The sequence below is a fragment of the Haliotis rubra genome, unplaced genomic scaffold (assembly GCF_003918875.1).
Source record: "Haliotis rubra isolate DU_JTF1 unplaced genomic scaffold, ASM391887v1 Scf80, whole genome shotgun sequence".
In the NCBI taxonomy this organism is placed as follows: Eukaryota; Metazoa; Mollusca; class Gastropoda; order Lepetellida; family Haliotidae; genus Haliotis; species Haliotis rubra.
Genome location: NW_025767524.1, coordinates 2539918 through 2563208, shown reverse-complemented (window position 1 = coordinate 2563208; position 23291 = coordinate 2539918). Strand labels below are relative to the sequence as shown.

Here is a 23291-nt window from a genome sequence, read left to right as displayed (position 1 = left end):
GGAGAATTTTCATATATTGCGATGTGAAAGCGATGTGTATTGCAATATATTGGAAGAAGTTTTTTAAAACAAAAAACTACTTCTAATGGAGTTAATGCTTGACTTATAAGGCAAAAAAAAAAAAAACCACTATGCCTGATTACGCTTTAATTAAAACATTTAATCATGACAAAATAAATAATATTTGTCCCAAATGAAACAAGGACAAGAACAATTTAGCATCAAGACAGTGGTTACTAGTTTGAACTACAGTAGAACACGGATATAACGAACTCCAAGGGACCAAGAAATTTAGTTCGCTATATCCGTTGTTCGTTATTCACATTTGACCGCCATCTTGGATTGTAGAGATGTAGAGACATGTATATGCTGAGGCTACAAATCTTTATTCTTGTACATGTACATTGACATAACATTAAAATTCTGAATTTATGATTCACAGACATTAGCTAGAACACGTTTAACAATCACAACAATCTCAACAATACATGTATTATAACTTAATTAAGTTTAACAAAGTCCACAATTTTGCTCTGCACACCACGTCTTGCAGACTTTATTTTGTCAACTGCATTACAGACATCTGCAAGAGAGTCGAAGATAGAACTATCTGTACCTTCACAAACAAGTAGATGACGTAGTGTCTCTAATGCTGCATTGGCCTCCGCAAAGGATGGCTTCGGGCAAGGTTCATCATCTTCACTATCAGAGTTGGGAGCGGATGTGACAGTGGGCGTGGCAAACTGCTGGGCTACTGACGTCACAATCTCGTCTTCAGTAGGGCGTTCGGCTGTAACAACTTGATTGTCAGCATTGATGAAGTCGTCCAACGTGACATCTGCCGGGATTTCTTCTGCTTTATCTGACAGTTCATTCCACATAACTCTGAGGTCGGAAAGAACCATGTTGTCTGTCTCATCGTCTGACGAATCTTCATCTCGCTCAGGAAGGACAAAGCCTCCCTTCCGATAGCAGTTGGCGATCGTCTTAGATGCGACCTGTCTCCAAGCGGCATGAATCATCTGGATGGCATCAAAGAGAGTGATTTGATGTTCTTTCTTCTGATCATAGGCAGTCAGCATTTTCCTCATTACCTGGCCCTTGTACAGTTGTTTCAGGTTTGCTATTATACCCTGGTCCATGGGTTGAATCTTACACGTAGTGTTCGGTGGAAGGAAGACAAGTTTGACGTGTGTCAGGTGTTTCACAACAGGATGGGCAGGACAATTGTCTACAAACATCAGGATCTTACGTTTTTGTCTTGTCATACTCTTTTCCAGGTTTTTGATCCACTCTGTGAATAATTCACCAGTCATCCAGGCCTTGGCTATTGATCTGTACGTTACTGGCAAACTGCGTACATTTTTTAAGCATCTAGGTTTTCTGACTTCCCTATGACTAACAACTTAAGTTTTTCACTCCCGGACATGTTTGCCGCTACCAACAATGTTATTATCTCTTTAGAATTTTTCCCCCCACTACATTTTTCAGATTTAAAGTGAAGAGTTCTGTTTGGTTTCATTTTGTAGAAGAGGCCAGTTTCGTCAGCATTGAAAATGTTATCAGGCTTGTACTCTTCAAAATAGCCAGGCAGGTTTCAGCCAATCATTGACGAGGTCGGGGTCAACAGATGCACTTTACCCGTGACGTGATTTACATACGATGCCACGCCTCTGTTTGAATCTGTCAATCCAAGCACTACTGCAATTAAAATCTAAATGACCTAACTTAGATGCCAATTCATTTGCCTTAGTCTGCAACATGGGACCATTTAAGGGAATGTTCTCACTTCTAGCCCCTTGAAACCATTTGTAGAGAGCATCTTCTACATCTTGGTGATTGGCAGCTCTTAACTTTTTGCGGGCGGGGCCAAAATCAAGCGATGTTTGTCTTAGATTTTACACCTGAATCTACAGCCTGAATTATCTGAAGCTTGGTGTCAAAAGTGATAGCTTTACGTTTGCCTGCCATAGTGTCGAGAGTGAACGAAGACCTGTATACCAGTCAAGCTTTTAAACACGACATGTTTGTTTTGTTAATTAAGTAATGACCATCAAACAATGTTGATTCGCTGCCAACAAGGTTGATGTATACCGCTAAGTGGCTGAGCTGACACTGAGTGTACTTTCTCCACTCTCAAAAAAACCCAGCAACTTGACCTGGTCAGGACATATCAGAGTAGACCAGGCCATTCATTAATTAGGGATGACCAGCATGGCCCAATTAATTAGTGTGCTACTTTTTTCTGCATTTTGGGAGGTCTGCGTTATGGGAGTAAACCGTATGTTAACTGAGGAATATCTATAAAAAAACATCTTCTATTTCGCACTGGATTCGAATACATTGGAATTATATGAAGAAGTTTAAAGTCAACTTCATGGATGATTTGATATTATTCATTAATGGTCAAGTAGCTTTTGCCTTTGACTGATTCACCCCAGAGCTAGAAATAATAGCAGCCTCTATGGGCAGCATTTTTATTTTCTGTGTTTCTCATTGCCCGACCGACTCTTCTAATGTTATTGTCAACCTGCCACAAGTCCAAAGAACGCGACAAATTGTAATAATTAAAATAAATGAGAATCAAGAATATTATTCAGATAATTTTGTCTTTATTTAGGGATTTCTGTTGTTGTTTTTTCCCGACCGAACGACCAATGTTCAGAATTTGGTGGCTACGTGAAACAAAATAAAAAAATGATGCCCTATTGGAAAATTAAAGGATGGCAATTCCGACAAGATCTGTTAATATCAACTTCGGGGCTAGCGACGATCTGAAAAATGTGGCTGTGTGTTTTCGGGGTGGTGGGGTAACCTGGGGGTTACGTTCGATCGTCACGCGGAAGACCCGGGTTCGATTCCCCATATGGATACAATGTGTGAAACCTATTTCTGGTGTGTCCCTGTCGTGATGTTGATGGAATACTAGTATTGCTAAAAGCAGCGTGAAACTAAACTCACTACGATCTTGCAACCATTCATTCACCCAAAGAGTCTCCCAATTGCTATTTTGCGATTGCGAAAGGAGTCTCAAAATGGAATGGCTTTCACACATGGTGATGCTATCCCACACTATAACCGATCAGCTCCCAAATCTGTCATTAGCTTGACATGAGGTTCATTTCAACGAAAGACAAAGTGAATCTAGACTCATCTGAAAATATCACAAGTGACAAGTGACGATGTAATGTACACTATGGGCGTGTATATTTATATATATTTGTTTATAATCCATTTCTATATCGCCGAGTTTCAGTCGCAGGCGCTTTTGCTTTTCCCCTCGATCATTGGATGTCGATTTCAAAGGCACATCGCACTATCAATATCAACTACCTGGGAACCATACAACTCTTGCTGTCACTAGACGCACCATGTTTATATGTCTTTCCAATCCATACGAGGTACCTATTTACAGCTGAGTGAGCTGGGACACATAGTCACAGTACTTTGTCCATGTTTACTGCACGTAATACGAAAGCCTAATGCTGCCACTTTTGTAGCACAAATATTTTTTTCTGCTACAATTCTTGTTGCTTCGATTATTTACTCGTTACTTCGAGTATTTTCTCGTTATTTAAATAATTTTCTCGTTACTTCGAGTTTTTTCTCGTTGCTTCGAGTATTTTCTCGTTACTTCAAGTATCTTTCCAAACTTGAAATTTCGAGTATTTACTCGTTGCTTCGAGTATTTTCTCGTTACTTCAATTATTTTTTCGTTGCTTCGATTAACTTCTCGTTGGGATTACCTAAAGCTCGGGCCAAAAAAGTCGAGCCGGGCCGGGGCACCGGGTACTACTAAAAATGGATTGCAGAATATTAAAACGAAACCTACACATTTGGGGAGAAATACTTCCTGCCATCACAAATGTATAGTTTGATTGAAAATGTATGTTTAACGATGAAATAAAAAGAAAACTATGACTACATACTGAGAGTCACGTAGAAAAGACACCGTCTTCTTGTTATGTGTTTTCCTTGACATGTCTATGAGAGAAATAGAGTAATACCATATTTATGAAACGAGTGAATGGTTTGGTATCTAACGAGCGAAAGCGAGATAGATACTAATACCATCCACGAGTTTCATAACTATGGTATTACAGGGGACATCGTTTAGTACTTTATTTATTACTCACCCAACATTAGCAAAATAATATCGAGCAAACGAGTGTGATGACTCTCAGCTTTCCGTGGGTCAAGCAAGGTCTAATACAATTGTGACAGAGGTATTAGCATTGTGACGTCATAACTGTAAACCACTTTGACGTCATACGTACGGCATCACGCGATGTTATTACACAATTACTTACACAATGTGTAATAACATTGTAAAATTATTAAACAATGATATCTTCAACGGGTGAGTAATAAGGTTACTTACTTCTCTTAGCGTGCGATGCCCTGTGCAGGTAGGGACAGTGTTTTACTTCATTTCTTTACTTAATTAAAATATTGAGGTTCCCTAATTAACCTTTATTACCTCATGCTGAATCAGCACAGGCCGTTTATGTTAATGCGAAGTGGATATTGGCTAATGTCAGCGGGTAAATGTGACATGTTTAAATATAGTTTAAAGCTCTTACAGCTATGTTAATTAACTAAAGTTCCCGCGTAGTGTTTGAAGCAAACACGTTGCGTAAAGTGATGCCCTTTTCTATATCCTGAAAATAGTTGCTATATTATATGTGTTCGGTCTTGCCCGGGCTCCCCAAAAGCACCTTAAACCTCACACATGTATCGAGCATTGTATTTATATCTATAGAATGGCATTGCATCTGCCTATCAATTTGTATTGTTACAAAATGCCACATGTAAAGATGATTGTTCCGTTAAAATGAAGCCCTTTTCCCTCTCCATTCCCAAAATACAATCAATCAAAAGTGGCTAGTCTCTGAAATACCCCCATTTCCCCTTGCGAGATGTTGATTTGTTCTTAAAACCATATCTTCTTCTTTCCTGTCCCAACTGACAGCTGCTTTATCTGCCACCACTAAGCAGTCGGTGAAGGAAAGATACTTGCAACACAGAAGGTAGCAACATTCTCAAAATGTGTTGCATCAGTGACAAATGGTACACGTTGTGCAGTTCCCTATTTAGACTTGTACCATACGTTCCCTAATCGTTTCGAGGTGAACATTTCCCTAGGATGTCCATATGGTGGGACAGGATATGCATACCTTTTCCAGAACACCTGGTATCTAGTGATTCATAAACATATGCTCTGTCATTTTGTCCACCAATGGATTGTCTGGTCTAGACTCAATATTTACAGTCATATGGCAGGCATATTGCTGAAAGAGGCGTTAAACAACAAACAAAACCACACACTTGAAACAAACAAAAACAAACACACAAAAAAACATCAACACCCAAAACAAATGCTCATAATAAACAATGTAGTCGGAACGTTTACTATCGACTCTGCTTTTCTAAGAGATTTCTTATGGATATGCACCGGCTTTGTCGCTATTATTTCATGTGGTTCGTTTGCGTGGGCAATTTCTTTTCTTTCATTACTTTTAAAAACTGACGCAACGGACGAACTAGGTGCATCCATACTACATGTATATGTTGACAATCATACGGAGTGTTAATGATACATAGTACTATGATTCAACAATAACAATAACACAACAATACTACCTTATATTAGGCAGGTTGTTCGCCTGTGTTTCTGGCATACTTTTTAAATGGTAACATTCGATGGGTATCAGTTTGATATTTGCCATGGAACGCTACAGACCAAACAAATATGAGAACAGGGATTCATATGACTGTGGTCCGATGACTTGTGACATGTTGAGAATGAGGCTAAGGGCCCCGCTTTGAGCAACGTGATCGTTCAAATTACTTCAATCTGAGACTTCATAAAGAGGTTTTAGGTAGATATAACTAGATATATGTACAATTCAGGATACATGTGTGATGTTTAAGTTGTTTTTGATGGCTTAACACTTTTGATAGAGGCTGGATATGTTGGGAATGGAGAGGGCAACGGGCTTCACTTTAACGGACCAGTTATCTTTACATGTGGCATTTTGTAACATTGAAAATGATATTTAGGTAGATATAATACAAATCTATGGATTTAAACAAAATTCAAGATACATGTGTGAGATCTATGCTGCTTTTGACTGCCCGGGCCAAACAGAACCGAACAATTGTCAAAGTGTGGGGAAAAGATCGTTTCATTTACCTGTGGGCATGCTTTAAATACGATGAACAGTGAACTTCTGAGGTAGCATTTGTAAAAAAACCTTTCCGGGCCGACAGAAATGTATATTGGGATTGACTGAAGTATTTATACGTATTGAATCCTGTTTCGTTTAACGACTTCTCTCTTAGACGTAACCTTGCTTAGTCACTTTTACAGGCCACTCGTCTTCCTGAGTTTTAAGCGATTTACTCGTAATACTGACTGAGTTTTAGTTTTACGCCGCTTTTAGCAATATTCCAGCAATATCACGGCGGGGGACACCAGAAATGGGCTTAACACATTGTGCCCATGTGGGGAATCGAACCCGGGCCTTCGGCTTTACTCGTAATAAGGTTATTATGACACATGTGTGTGGCTTCCTGCTGCCCATATTGTCATGGTTGTAAGCTGGATTAATTAATTGTAGACATGGTTTTCAATAATCAGTGTAGTAGCCAATTATATACTTGGCCCTCCTTGACCCGGCTCGGCCCGGCCCGAGTTTTAGGACATCCCCTTCTCGTTGATTCGAGTATTTTTCTCGTTCCTTCAACTTTCTTTCAGAAACTTTAAGTAACGAGAAATTAATCGAAGCAACGAAAAAATAATTGAAATAACGAGAAAATATTCGAGTCAACGAGTCAATATTCGAAATTTCAAGTTTTGTACAACAACTTGAAGTAATGAGAAAATATTCGAAGCAACGAGAAATTAATAGAAGCAACGAAAAAATACTCGAAGCAACGAGTAAATACTCGAAATTTCAAGTTTTTGACAGAAACTTGAAGTAACGAGAAAAGAACTCTAAGTAAAGAGAAAATTATTGAAGTAACGAGAAAATACTCGAAGTAACGAGAATTGTAACAGAAATAAAATATTTATGCTACAAAAGTGGCAGCATTAGGCTTTCGTACACGTAGCGCTTAGATCTCTTTGTGCAGGCAGGCACAGATCCGTAACGTGAACACTATAAGCCTATTTGAAAGTATTCAATAATTTAAGTGGACGTCACTGGTGGTGTTGCGACCAATCAATCGATACATAAAACGTATTTGCTGACTTCTATACCATGCCAGCATGCCAGTAGCCTGTAGACACTAACACAAACAATGAAGGAAATCAAGGAAATGCCATCTGTAGGATGCGCCAAATCAATACCTATGAGAAAAATAATGGTCCCGAGAGATTCATCAAACTTCCTTGAAAGTATCAAAATGACGAATGACATCCACACAGGTGGCTCTCTTGCGCGCTGCAAGTGCAAAATAGCGGATGTGTTTTGTTGTTACAGGTCTATATATACACATACATCCTTTCAGAGGGTGTTAGTCCAAATCCTTGTTCAGAAACGGGGTTTTGATATTCATATTTCAGTTTCTCCATTAAAACGTACATAAGCCTAAATCACACCTCCAGCTAACACCAGATCAGTGATGACAAAAATATCATCAAAATATTCTTTTCAGTTGATGCCACTAACAATGTAGCTGCAGGAAAGCCCGTCTACTACAGCACCAATTACCCATATCATTCTCAACCGCCACAAGCTGTTGATGGAAATACTAACAACGACTGGTACAACTTTAGTTGTTTTGGGTCAGATCATAATGACCGGAGTCCATGGTGGATGGTTGACCTTCTCAGCACATACACTATCGGTAACATCTCGATCTACAACCGGGGAGATGATTATTGTACGTATTCACCAAATTCATTTCGACACAGATAAAACGTCCCATTGAACTACATTTTAGTCGTGAAAATCACAGTTATGTCGGATCCAGTGATAGAAGTTTGAATGCAATAATCACTGCGATAATGTTTCTCTAGTTTGTTTTCAAACCCGTGTTTGTTGATTTTACCAAAGTGCTAAACGTACACTATTATTGTTTTCCTCACGTAATTATCTGACACGGTGTGACCTAACTGAAATGCCGAATTACATCCCCCCACCCCACTAAAGTTCATTGTGTAGTGGATCATCTTTTTGTTGTATGACACTCTTGTATTTGTACCTGGATGAAATTAACGAGACTCCCAATGAATGACTAGGTTATCAGTGAACTCAAAGGGACCACCTAGTTTAGGTAGTTCATTCCAACTGTAGTTCGTATTACTCTTTTGTACTAAGATATGCAACATGTTTCCGTGACCGACAAACATTTTATCGTATCCGTCAGTTCGTTATAAACTTGGTTTTATGTACTTTCTTGATGTTTTGTTCTAGCGGAACGCCTCCATGACGTTACAGTGAAGGTGTTCTCTGTCAACCCAGCACGATGTCCAACAGCTACTGTGACTTTATGTAAAGAGCTTCCTGGCCAACTGGCTCTGGTCACCCACATAACCTGTGATCAGGAAGTTGCTGGCAGGTTCGTCAGATTCCGGAAAGAAACTGTCGATGTGATGGACAATTTGATGTTTTGTGAAATTGAGATAACTGGGATTTCACTTAATTAAGGTAGGCATTTCTTTGATTTTCTGTGATCCATTCACATAACTTTTACTGCAACATTTTTGCTTTACACCAAAAGGAACTTGCTTCTGAGGATAGCTAAGATGGGTATTGTTTTGCACTGACGTTTTGTACTTAATGCTCCGTAGTTATAACATGCCCCAAACACCGCCTCCGTGGTGTAGTGGTTAGAGCGTCCGTCCGGAGAGCGGAAGGTCGAGGGTTCGATCCCCGACCGTGTCATACCAAAAGACGTTAAAATATGGTACTTGTTGGTCCCTGCCTGGCGCTCGGCATTAATGGGTACAACAAGGACTGGTCGGCTCGGAGTCAGTATAATGTGTCTGAGTGGGGTATCCATGCTTCACTGCGGCATGGTATCTCAGTGGGCTAGCACTATAAAACCAGCTTAAGTCTGGGCTAGTACAAGCAGTCGCACATACACACACATACGCATGCACGTCGTCATATGAGCGAAATATTCTCAAGCACGACGTTAAATCCAATTTCACCTCACCTCACATGCCCCAAACATGCTCTAAGGCAGCAATAACAAATCTGTGACACCACTTCTTATCCCATACTCTTACAATGCTGAAGAAGTGGGACACTCAATAGGTTAAAGTACTGTAAAATCCATGTCCTCCTTAGAGGATACATACATTCAAAGTGTATTTAAACTTTCTTGGGCCATGGTGTTTGAATTCAAAATGTCGGACGGGCGCAAAGCCAGCCTTCTCAGATTTTTTCACCCCATTTTTGTGCTTTCCCCGTCTTCGTGTCCGCTGGATAACAACGCCTAACTTAATGTGAACTTTTGATTTATTAGAAACAGCATTCAATATTTTTACTGGGTACAATTTCCTGACAGGCACTTATAAGTGGATTTTGGCCAGGAAGGTTAGTCGCAGAAAGCTAGTTACAGACACGCCCTCGAACAGGTTTGTCCTAACGTCAGATATCATTGAAGATCTCGTGGGAACTGACATCATGTATCTTAAACATTTAATATACCTCTGCACGTTTAGTCCTTTACATGCAATTTAATGCAAAATATCCTTGAAACCAATCAGTGCATTGACAACTTTCAACGTTGCATTTCAGTGTGTGGACGCAGATTGTTTCCGACTATTCTCGGTCGCCGACTGCACCCAACTACTGTTGATGGAAACCTTGTTTCCGCCAACTCCCGGTTAGAATGTGTAAATTCCTGTTATGTCTTGGAGGGATGTGTTGGCTGCAACTTCCGGAAGGAAGACAACACCTGTGAGATGAGCAGCTCGCCCAGCAGCAATGGAAGCGTTGTATCGGATTCTCAGTGGGACTATTTCGGAAATGATCTGTGCTAATAATCAAGACATGCCTTCGTTATGTCGAATGTGATGTACGAACACCCAAGGGAATAGAATGATCCCACCCTTAGACCATCACTTTTCTCACCTGTCGACCATAACTAAGTAGACTTGGTGATTTTCCACTTTGGCAAACTATTACAAAACTCAACAAAAGTTAAAAAACTCATTAATTTATCAAAACTCAAGTTTTAATATATTATTAATATATCACAAATTTGATCAAGGCAGAAAAGACATCAACAACTCTTACTGAATGTATTGTTGCAAAGTATGTCGCTGGACATAAACGTCCAAACTGTTATACTTACTTATTTCACAGTGTGTTCCTGTGAATGCCCTAGGGCAGTAACAGAAGTAGGCACCCACAATGAGCTCGCTGGTGGCACAGGTTCTGCTGTTTTGTCAGGGCCTGCTTGCGCATTCGTCCACATCTCACAAAGAATGTTGTGTTAATAAGAACTCACGGGATAGTGTGCCTGCAAAAGCAACCTTAAACTACTTGATTCTGTTCACCACCAAGGTCTAAGACTTTGTCTTGGATCATTTAGAACTTCTCCAGTTGATAGTCTCTATGTTGAGGCAGATGAGCCTTCTTTTTCCCAACGCCGTATTAAATTATCTTTACGATATATTACCAAACTATATTCTAACGAGTCTAACTGCATTTAACCTTTGTCTTCAATCCTCTTTATGAGGATTTGTATAACAAAAAGTCTTCTCTTGTTTTGCCTCTTGGGCACAGAATTAAACCATTCATTGCTGCTGCCGGAATTGAGCTGGAGAATATATCTCCTTCTCGTCTTCTTTCGTCTCCTCCTTGGCAATTGGTGAGGCCAGACGTTGACTTAACATTAGACACATGTAAAAAATCCGAAATTAATGGTTTACAGTATAAACAAGAATTTAGTCAATTAAGAAATAAATATAATACATATAAAACCTTATTTACAGATGGATCCAAGGATGGTGGCGCGCTGGCTTGTGCCACTGTCATTGGATCCAGAACAATATCTTCTCGACTACACAATAATTGCTCTATTTTCACAGCAGAAGCTAACGCCATATTAACGGCTCTTCAATATATAAATAAACACCGTAAATATAAACAATACATCATCTTTTCTGATTCTCTTTCGTTTCTTCAGGCTATTAAAAATCTTTCTTGTAAACATCCACTTTTATTAGAAATTACTGAATTGTATAATGAGCTTGCTGCTGGCCAATGCGACATCGTCTTTTGTTGGTTACCCAGCCACGTTGGCATTTCTGGGAATACACTGGCTGATCTTGCTGCTAAGGCAGCACTCAACAGATTTGTGACACCACTTCTTATTCCATACTCTGATTACAAAGCTAGCATTAGAACTTACATCCGGGATCTGATGCAGAAGAAGTGGGACACCCAGGTGGGTATTAATAAATTACATGAAATAAAATCCCATATTGGTTACACCTACTTGGGTTGTCAATCCAGATTTGAAGAGGTCATCATGCGACGATGTCGCACTGGCCACACAAGATACACTCATGAGTACCTATTAAAAGGTGAGGATCCTCCGTTTTGTATCCCTTGTGGTGACAGAACCACAGTCAAGCATGTCCTGCTTGACTGTGTTGAATTCTCCATCATAAGGGATAGATATTTTAATGTCAAAACAGTAAAAGACCTTTTTTAGTAATGTTAATTATCATTTACTCATTGATTTTTTAAAAGAGATAGATCTGTTAAATGAATTTTGATATATGTTTTGTAAATAGATAGGGTTTTATAATTGGTAGATTAGATGATCAACTTCGATTGTTAGTGGCTGTACCCTCAAAGGGGGTTGAAGTAAGTCCTAACACATTTAAAGTAAATTTAGGCTTGCCACGTTTCTAATCGTAGAATATGTGTGCTTTTAATTTATGGCTAGATTTCTCTTCTGTCGCCAATGGCTGAGGGGATGGTGTAAATCCAACTAGGGTCCAAGCAGGTAGCAAAAGTAATGTAAGTCCCCATGGTCCCTGGTATGGTGATCTACATTCAGTTATTGGCGATTTATAGCCCATTTTTATACTGTATTGTTTTTCCCCTATAGTTAAAACGTTTTAGATTAAATTACTAGGTTTACATACATATCTGTGATATTCTAGTTGTTTTACTGTCCTTCGTCGGCAGGTTTTTTTATAATATACATATATTTCATTTCAATATCAAATGTTCTCGTCACGATATGGCTTAAATATTGCCGATGTGACGTTAAATATTAACTCACTCACTCACTCACTCACGGTATAGTGTACATGTCATATAACGTTGCCGATCGAGTTTTAGAGCAAAGAAATTAAACAAACACGGATCCTTATAAACGATATCGACGACAGGATTGTCATTGCATATCTTAAATTGTTCTGCTAAGCGAAAATTAAATGTAACACGTTATTACGTAACACATGTTACATTTGGGATTACATTTTTTCAGTGGCTGAGTGGGTTAGATGGCTGACTTTGTGTGCTTGCGATTAGGTGCCTGACTCTGTGAGTGTGGGTTCGAATCCCGGATGTGACTCTCAGCCCAACAAAAGTATCTGTGTGCTACTGAGAAAGTACCATCCAAATATGACATGTGTTACATTTGGCCACTTTCTAAATGCCATTGTGTATTCATAACACGTGATTGAGAGTTGAACAAGTTTTTACCGATATCACATAAGCGGCCGGTGTATCCTCTGGAACAGGTACATTCAAAGGTAGATCCGTTGCTCTTACATAAGCCGTTCTTACATGTACTCAATTTGCAGGGATCTAAAAAAATGTAACCTAAAAATAAACCTCACAAAAGTGACATAAACGCTAACAGATTACTTTACGTAGCATTTAGTACCGTTCGATTTTTTTCTTGTTAAATGAAATGATGATAAATGACAGAAGTTTTTCGTTACGTCAGAGACATTTTGACACTTGTCTGTTTGACTCAAACATAGAGTATAACGTTTTATGGTGTTCATAGCTGATTCATCAAACTGCTGTTGAAGCAAAACATCCAATACATCTGTTGAAAATAATGAGATGTAACGTATCTTTTTGAAAACGTTTTTTTGTCATTTATAGTTATTGTAAAAGCATTCCTCAACAGAGTGCCAACATTAACTGACCATCAATTTCTATAGTGACCCCAAGACATTTCTTCTCAGACCTTGTCCTGTAAAGTATTGTTATTCAGTGTATGTCGGAACATGCATCTTATATTCTCGAATAATCCGAATTGTGCATGTGGGTATCCGTGGGAAGATTCTCTCCATTACTTCTATTCTTGCCCTTGTTATGACTTAATAAGAACAGATAAATATTTCTACACTAATGGTTTTGACTTGAATTCAATTCACCATGGAAATCAAACTTGAAGCAACATCATAAATCAGCTTATTCTTGACTCTGTTCATAAATACACACTACTTTCAAATAGATTCAAATTATTCTGAACTGTAACTAGCGAATCATTTTGTGTAATTTTGTAGACTTTTCCCTGTTATTATGCATTTCCTGCTTTTGTGAAAATAATTGCTTGTGTACTTTGTTTGAAATTAATTATTTATTGTATTGTATTATATTTTATGGAGCGGCACTCACATAAGCCATTGGCTTGTTGTGCCAATCCATTTTCATGTCATGCTAATATTTCATGAATAAAACAATCTCGAATGTACAACATAAACGTGGTCAATATCAGCGTCTTGAGAAATTCAAATCTAGTTCTCTCTATAACCTTTAGATATATGCATATCAATGTCTTGAGAAATTCAAAATCTAGTTCTCTCTATAACTTTTAGATACAATGTACAAGCGAGTCCGGTAATTCCGGACAGCAGTTTGATTGTTGGAAAGACATTAATAAGAAAAATATCCGTAAATATTATATAGCGACAACGGCACATGATATAATAGTGAATTATGAACTTTTATATTTATGTTGTCCGCAATTTGATTGTTGGAAAGACATTAATAAGAAAACTATCCGTAAATATTATATAGCGACAACGGTACATGATATAATAGTGAATTATGAACTTTTATATATATGTTGTCTTTTATATTTATGCAATTTGATTGTTGGAAAGACATTAATAAGAAAACTATCCGTAAATATTATATAGTGACAACGGCACATGATATAATAGTGAATTATGAACTTTTATATTTATGTTGTCCGCAATTTGATTGTTGGAAAGACATTAATAAGAAAACTATCCGTAAATATTATATAGCGACAACGGTACATGATATAATAGTGAATTATGAACTTTTATATTTATGTTGTCCGCAATTTGATTGTTGGAAAGACATTAATAAGAAAAATATCCGTAAATATTATATAGCGACAACGGTACATGATATAATAGTGAATTATGAACTTGTATATTTATGTTGTCCGCAATTTGATTGTTGGAAAAACATTAATAAGAAAAATATCAATAAATATTAAAAATCAATCCGAAAACAATGCTGTCTGATAGTTTTTTTCACAAATTTTCAGTTTTTACCTACCCTCCAGCACTGGTCTTTACACACACATCGTGGTTGCCCGGATCTGTCGGTTTGATCTGCACTTCCTCGTTCTCTATGCCAGTATTGGGCAAGCCTGGATCAGGTGTCAATGGCTTTTATATTGTCGGTGTTGACGATAGAGTGGTAGGACCTGGACTTAGTGATTGGGTAGATCTGGTTTCAAAATGAGGACATACACGCAGTAAGTACTGGCCTCCATATCAACATACGGGGCACATCAGTTTAGGTATAAATGCAGGAATTGTTACTGTTAAATGTAATATGGTCCTGTTTGAAATTTTGTCAAACAAAAAAGCATCAGTTTGACATACCAGTATTGAACAGGACGACGTATATATTAAATCTCAGGTATCAATATCACAACTATTTTATTGTATTAGTGTCATATAAGCATTTGCCGGCACTGCATATTATAAACTCGCCTGTTTCACAGTTCAGCCCCGTACATCCCGTCAAACACTGGCATGTCCCTCCCTCAAGACCACCGTGGTGTTCACAGGGATCTATAAAACCGTTATCACACTTATGAATTATATTGTAATTGTACAAACAGAATGAATGTCACCTAAACGATCAATATTTCAAAGGGACATGTTCTTAATCTACTGTTTTGTATCACAATTCGTTTATGGAGTACATATCTCATTAGTCTGACTGGATTGTACCTATCGACATCCTTGGTGTTACTTCCAGTCTTGACACACACTATTTTCTCCCCAGCCTCGGTTGGGGTGATGTGCATGTCACTCTTGTACAGGTCTTTACGTCCTGGCCTGTCCGGATCCATTGCTGGTGGGTCTGGCGACAGGACGGTTCGTCCGTCACTATGAGGGCCAATCACTGGAGCTGGTCTGGATCAAAATATGGACAATGCCTAAAACATATGCACCGATATACTTGTATTGATCAAGACTCTGGCAATGAAATGTAAACTGTTAGATAGATAGTGTGTTATATGATTGCCATACACTGTCAATCAAAAAGAGACATCATTCCAGAATGTGTATTGAATGTGTATATCAACCACCTGTCAGTGGTAGAAACACCAAAGAAGGAGCTGTATTACCCTTGTCCCTGGGAACTGAAGAGTGGAATTGTGCAGGTCTCATGTATCACACAGTTGAAAACTCCACCATTTTCGAGGCTTGGCTAAAAAAATGTAGGCTTCATGAAATGGAATGAACTGTTGTTGTCAGATATGTTTTAAAAGAATCCAGTGTTAGCATAACTAAAAGAGAGTATGATATATTATTAAATTTATTGACTACTTATCAGTTAACTGCCTTATAATATAACTCTTTCATATTTTAGTGTGTACACCAAATAAGTAACGTAGCAAGCGCGATGATCGTGTTAAAAACAGTTAAACACATTAATAGATAAACTGATAAAACATAATACTTTCTGATGAGGAGGGACGTGTTTTCCTGAAACATAGTTACAGCATGTAAAAATAAATAATTAAAAGAATAAAAGTGAATGAATGAATAAATGAATGAATGAATAAATGGATGGATGGATGAATGGAAGAATGAAGGAAGGAAAGAAAGAACATATAAAATGAACAACAAATGATAATAAACTGAAGCAGACAAAAACATATGAGGGCAATTAGGTTCCAAGCATTATTGTACATTTTCATTTCGCGTCAATATCTTCCGCTACCTTAGAGCTATGATGCTCCACTCATCAACATAAACAGAATATGCATAGATCCTTATAAATTTTCAGGCAATATACTCCACTAATATATAAACATATAAAACGCTACACAACAAGTAGTATGTTCTCCAACATATAGTGTATCAAACTTCGATTTTAACTGTGTTACATGCTCCTATCTCACATTCTTTATTACCTTCAGGACATGGCAAATGCTTATTAATACTGTATATCAGCTCAGTGTATTTATTTCTGATTATTTATAGCGTAATAAGCACTAATATTGTGGAATGGGAGAATAATATAACCCATGTTACGGTACAAATATGATGTATTTAAGTAAGAGACATGTCAGTATACTTTTTCAAATAAAACATTAAATGCATATCTTTGAATGGCATGTTTTAAAACTGATACACATAACTAAATTCTCTCCTTTAGATTTAATTAATATATAGTCAACCCTTCATGTTTAGTATATGCCATGTTTATATATATCACCCGTGAAGATCCAGATTAGGATTGGTCTTCAGTAACCCATGCTTTTCGTAAGAGGCGACTAACGGGATCCGATGTGCAGACTCGCTGACCTGGTTGACACATGTCATCGTATCCCAATTGCGTAGATCTATGCTCATGATGTTGATCACTGGATTGTCTGATCCAGACTCGATTATTTACAGACCGCCGTCATATAACTGCAATATTGCTGAGTGCGGCGTTTAGCAACAAACAAACAAACAACTCTATTCCATATCATATATCACATGCATACTTATGCGCCGAAATACCTTTATAACAACTACATTTGTGTATCTCCGGAATGGACATCGTCACAAAAACATGTGCTGGTGTGGTTTGTCTCGCCAATGCACGCCCCATGTCCATCCCAATTCCAAACTGAGTCAATTCATCCCACATTAGGGGTCGTTTCACCCCTAATCAAGAGTTGTTTCACCCCAACTAAATAAGTATACATGGAGAATGGTATTAATGCTTAAATCTGTTAATCCCAATTAGGCAATGTTTCTATCAATCAGGTAAATGCTACTGTGTCTGTGTTGAGATGACACATCGGACTTAAGCTTATATCTCTTCTAATCTCATCTCGTCACGCTTAAAACTTGAATGAACATTTAAATAAATCGACATTGAGTTAGACATTACACTTGCACTTGTGTCATGGCGACTGCATGTTTGGAGATCTACCTCAGTTGCTAGAAGAGAGTAAGACCGCGTCAAGATGGACTGCAGTGTGAAACCTGTCATCGCCATCAACACAGAATATGTGGCACAGGTAAAACTTAGACGAAACAACTGTCTGGGTCAGATTGGTCTTCTATCAAGAGACAATAGACAGAAATTCAAGAAGATCAACGAGAAGCTTCTTCACCTGTGGACACAGTACATAGACAAGGAACTCTCCACAAGTTCATTCCTGTCCAAGGCAGCTACTTTCTATCGTCACTGAAGGACGTCACCCAATCCAACACAGCCAATATGAACTGATATAGTTATTCAAACAATCTGAATATGCTGTTTCGACACTATACATAGATGAATATAATACTGAAACAATTTTATAGTTGATAATAAATATATTTTTGCTGGGGTGAAACAACCTCTAAATGGGCTGAAACAACATGGGTAAAACAACTTGGGGTGAACGTGTTGGGGTGAAGTGACCCGTTACCCCGCCGTCATATAGCTGGAATATTGCTGAGTGCGGCATTAAACAACAAACAAGCAAACAAAATTAATCCATATCATATATCACATGCGCTGAAATATACCTTTGTGAAATGCGCGTTGGAACACAAACATGTAGACTGTAATGTAACTGCAAATGTTCCAGGATTAAACGAATAATATAGACATGCAGCGATAATTAGGTAGGCGAGTATATTACGTTAATAGAAGCGACAAAACCCTTTCCACATTCATAAGAAATCTCTTCCAAAAGCACAGTCGATTGTACAATTGTGACCATATCACGAGCAGATATTTGTTTCAGCAGTATTACAGCTGTATGATGTTGTTTGTAAACAAATCGGGTCTGAACCAGACAATCAAGTGATTTGTCACCATGGTTGGGATGGAGGATGAGAGAGAGGAGGGAGTGGTTGCTGATGGGGTTGTATGCTGGTTTTGGTAGGTCGGTTTGAGGTGATTGTTGAGTTTAAGTATTTGTGTCTGTTTGATGAGACATTTGTTTTGATATGCTGAGTGTCCATGTAATTCACATGTATGCAGTATGTAGTGTAGGTGCACCACTCTTGAGAAATGCAGCAACAGATTCATGTCCATTCTGACAAGCTAAGTGTAGTGCCGTCCATCTGTCTGAAAGAGCATGTGTTTATGAATCACTATGAAATAGTAATGAAACCAGGTGTTCACGAAAAGGTGAACGTATCCTGCCCCACCGGTGGCACCCGTCATAATCATATGCTAAGCCTGGTCATTTGTTCATCTGAAATATTTCGAGAACGTGTGGTACAAACCAAAATAGTGAATTGCATCGGACGTCGGTTTTGTCACTGGTGCATCAAATTTGGGAGTTTCCTCCACATGTCTACCATAAAACTTCTTGAAAGTCTTACTGAGGCCTTGGATGTTGTAACCTTGATCAACAACTTCTGATTCTATGGATTTCGCAGTGCTGGCCAGAGTGCCCCTTGTTGCATTGACACTTAAAGTCATTTACCTGGTCGATACAGACAGCAGCTCCGGAGCAAGAGTCGGCATTACAGTCATTTATATCTGTATGAGTTGAAGACAATCATTTTTCAAATTGATTCTGATTTTACAGTTAGGGAGACACGGTCTATATAACGCAAAACAGTTCACTGTGATGGGTTACTGAAGATCAATATTCTATCCCGGACCTTCACAGGCACGCGACAGGAGATACTAGAAATGGGCTTGATATATTGTTCCCATATATGGAGTTGAAATCGGCGTGAAGAGCTAACACTCAAACCACTACCTACTTACCCCACCGCCCAAATCCTACAGTATCAGGTGTGTTGCAGAATATCAGAAGCACTGATCGATAGCGTGTAAACAGTGCATTGGAACATGCAGAATACAATGTAACTGCAAATATTGCAGGATTAAACTAACAATATAGACATGCAGCGATATTTAAGTTAGCGAGTATATTCCGTTACTCACGGGTTTCGCAGTGGTCGCCAGAGTGCCCCTTGTTGCACCGACACTTAATGCCCATTATCTGGTCGATACAGACACCAGCTCCGGAGCAAGAGTCGGGTTTACAGTCATTTATATCTGTATGAGTTGAAAACAATCATTCTTTAAATTGATTCTGAGTAAGGGAGACAAAGTCTATATAACGCTAAACAGTTCACTGTGACGGGTTGCGTCCCATGAGAGGACCAGGAAGCTGTGTTCGTGAAGTCGAATGCCATATTCCCAATGATTATGCTTCTCACTTTATCAGGGCTCGGAAGTCTGCATCAAACAGACCTAAAGACCTAAGACCTATTTCTTACTCCAAAGTGTCAAAACAAGCGTGAATTTGGTGGACTCTGTAACAATCACGTATAGGATGTGTTACATCAATCTACCTCCATCTCTGGCTGCTACAGGACAGTTCCAAAATGCTCAATAAGGTTCGAGTATACATACTATTATAACTCAAGTTTTAACATATTATTAATATATCACAAATTTGATCAAGGCAGAAAAGACATCAACAACTCTTACTGAATGTATTGTTGCAAAGTATGTCGCTGGACATAAACGTCCAAACTGTTATACTTACTTATTTCACAGTTTGTTCCTGTAAATCCCCCAGGGCAGTAACAAAAGTAGGCACCCACCATGAGCTCGCTGGTGGCACAGGTTCCGCTGTTTTGGCAGGGGCTATTTGCGCATTCGTTCACATCTCACAAAGAATATTGTGTTAATAAGAACTCACGGGATAGTGTAGATATCATGCAATGTTGCCGATCGAGTTTTAGAGCAAATAAATTAAACAAACACGTATCCTTATAAACCATATCCATGACAGGATTGCCATGGTTATATCTTAAATTGTTTTGCTAAGCTAAACTTAAATGTAACACGTTATTACGTAACACATGTTACATTTGGGATTACACTTTCTCCGTGGCTGAGTGGGTTAGATGGCTGACTTTGTGTGGTGGCTCTGTGGGTGTGGGTTCGAATCCCGGATGGGACTCTCAACCAAACAAAAGTATCTGTGTGCTACTGAGAAAGTATAATCCAAATATGACACGTGTTACATTTGACCACTTTCTAAATGTCATTGTGTGTTCATAACACGTGAACAAGTTATTACCGATATCACATAAGCGACCGCTGTATCCTAAGACATGCAGCGATATTTAAGTTAGCGAGTATATTCCGTTACTCACGGGTTTCGCAGTGGTCGCCAGAGTGCCCCTTGTTGCACTGACACTTAATGCCCATTATCTGGTCGATACAGACACCAGCTCCGGAGCAAGAGTCGGGTTTACAGTCATTTATATCTGTATGAGTTGAAAACAATCATTTTTCAAATTGATTCTGAGTAAGGGAGACAAAGTCTATATAACGCTAAACAGTTCACTGTGACGGGTTGCGTCCCATGAGAGGACCAGGAAGCTGTGTTCGTGAAGTCGAATGCCATATTCCCATTGATTAATATAGGCTTCCCACTTCATCAGGGCTCTTGTGCTTGCACCAAACACGTAGACCTAAAGACCTAAGACCCGCTTTTTCTTTCTTCGAGGTGTCAAATAAGCTTGGCTTTGTGCACCTCGGTAACAATCACGTATAGGATGTGTTACATCAATCTACCTCCATCTATGACTGCTAAAGGACAGTTCTAAAATGTTAAATCAGGTACGTGTATACATACTGTTGGCAATATACTTCAAATTTGATCAAGGAAGCAAATATATAAATAACTCTTACTGTATGAATTGGTGCATATTATGTCTCCAGATATTTCGGAACTGTTATACTTACTTGTTTCACAGTTTGTTCCTGTGAATCCCCCAGGGCAGTAACAGAAGTAGATACCCATCATGAGCTCGCTGGTGGCACAGGTTCCGCTGTTTTGGCAGGGGCTGCTTGCGCATTCGTCCACATCTCACAAAGAATATTGTGTTAATAAGAACTCACGGGATAGTGTATTTAGAGCAAATCAATTAAACAAACACGTATCCTTATAAACCATATCCATGACAGGATTGCCATGGTTTATCTTAAATTGTTTTGCTAAGCTAAACTTAAATGTAACACGTTATTACGTAACACATGTTACATTTGGGATTACACTTTCTCCGTGGCTGAGTGGGTTAGATGGCTGACTTTGTGTGGTGGCTCTGTGGGTGTGGGTTCGAATCCCGGATGGGACTCTCAACCAAACAAAAGTATCTGTGTGCTACTGAGAAAGTATAATCCAAATATGACACGTGTTACATTTGACCACTTTCTAAATGTCATTGTGTGTTCATAACATGTGAACAAGTTATTACCGATATCACATAAGCGACCGCTGTATCCTAAGAAACAGATACATTCGAAGGTGGATCCGTTGCTCTTACATAAGCCGTTCTCACATGGACTGAATTTGCAGGGATCTACAAAAAATGTTCAATAAAAATGAATCTCACATAAGTGACATAAACAGATCACCTTACGTAGCGTTCTATACTGTTCTTTTTTCTTGTTAAATGAAATGATGATAAACGACATATCATAAGAGACGTTTTGACATTTGTCTGTTTGAATCAAACACAGAGTATAAACGTTTTATGGTTTTGATAACTGTATCATAAAACTGTTGTTGAAGCATAGCGCCCAGAAGTTTGGTTGAAAGAAATGAGATGTAAACTATCTTTTTGGAAACGGGTTTTGTCGCACACCGTTATTGTAAAAGCGTTCCTAACAGAATATCAACATAAACTGACCATCAATTTCCATTGTGACTCCAAGACATTTCTTCTCAGACCTTGTCCTGTAAAGTAGTGATATTCAGTGTATGTCGGAACATGCATCTTGTATTATCTGATGTAAAACATGAACGTGGTCAGTATCAGTGTATTGAGAAATTCAAAATCTAGTTCTCTCTATAACTTTTAGATATATACATATCAATGTCTTGATCAATTCAAAATCTAGTTCTCTCTATAACCTTTATATATATGCATATCAATGTCTTGATCAATTCAAAATCTAGTTCTCTCTATAACTTTAAGATATGTGCATATCAATATCTTCAGAAATTCAAAATCTAGTTCTCTCTAAAACCTTTAGATATATGTATGTCAATGTCATGAGAAATTCGAAATCTAGTTCTCTCTATAACCTTTAGATATATATACATATTTCGCCTTACCCTTGGTCGTCATACGCCTCAAAACATATTCTTTGTCCGCCAACTTGGTCTGATGTTATTGTTACATCAGTCTCAAACATTTCTCGTGCATTCTTGGTCACTTTGACTGGCATCGAAATAAGGGTGTTCTTGAATGTCGAAGTTGTATATTTCACAGATGCTATCCGTCCTCTGCAAAGTATAAAGAGTTCAGATTAGTCTCTAACTGTGACTTTTAATATTGAATATATGTGTTGTCATTACTGCACGCGTGACTGAGATATCTTTATCCTTTGGAAATCTTGACTCTGTGTATCAGGTACTATAGAGGTAAATATACTTGTCGTGGCATTATCATTTATGGACATAGTCTGAGTGAGTGAGTGAGTGAGCTTAGTTTTACGCCGCTTTTAGCTATATTTCAGCAATATCACGTCGGGGGACACCAGAAATGGACTTCACATATTGTACCCATGTCTGGAATCGAACCCGGGACTTTGACGTGACGAGCGAACGCTTTAACCTCAAGGTAACCCTGCCGCCCCGGACATAGGCTGAAAATAGCCTTACCGTTATTAGCCAAAACAAACAGAATAAGTTCTTTGCAGAATAATATGTCTATATAAACCAAATAGAGTGAAACAAACTTTTGTAAGGAGCTGTTATTCACAGGAATGAACGCAGCAATAGGCCAGTGTGATCGTTAACAGTGGATAAAGTTTCCTCCC

The 23291-nt window shown here is 38.5% G+C and overlaps 1 protein-coding gene across 1 annotated transcript; it reads right to left on the bottom strand.

Moving 5' to 3' along the window:
- Nucleotides 1-500: 500 nt before the first annotated feature.
- LOC124261556 (tigger transposable element-derived protein 4-like) lies at nt 501-1316 on the bottom strand. The gene has a single exon (XM_046695870.1). It carries the CDS (start codon nt 1314-1316, stop codon nt 501-503), a length of 816 nt encoding a protein of 271 aa, XP_046551826.1.
- Between the last annotated feature and the right edge of the window lie 21975 nt (nt 1317-23291).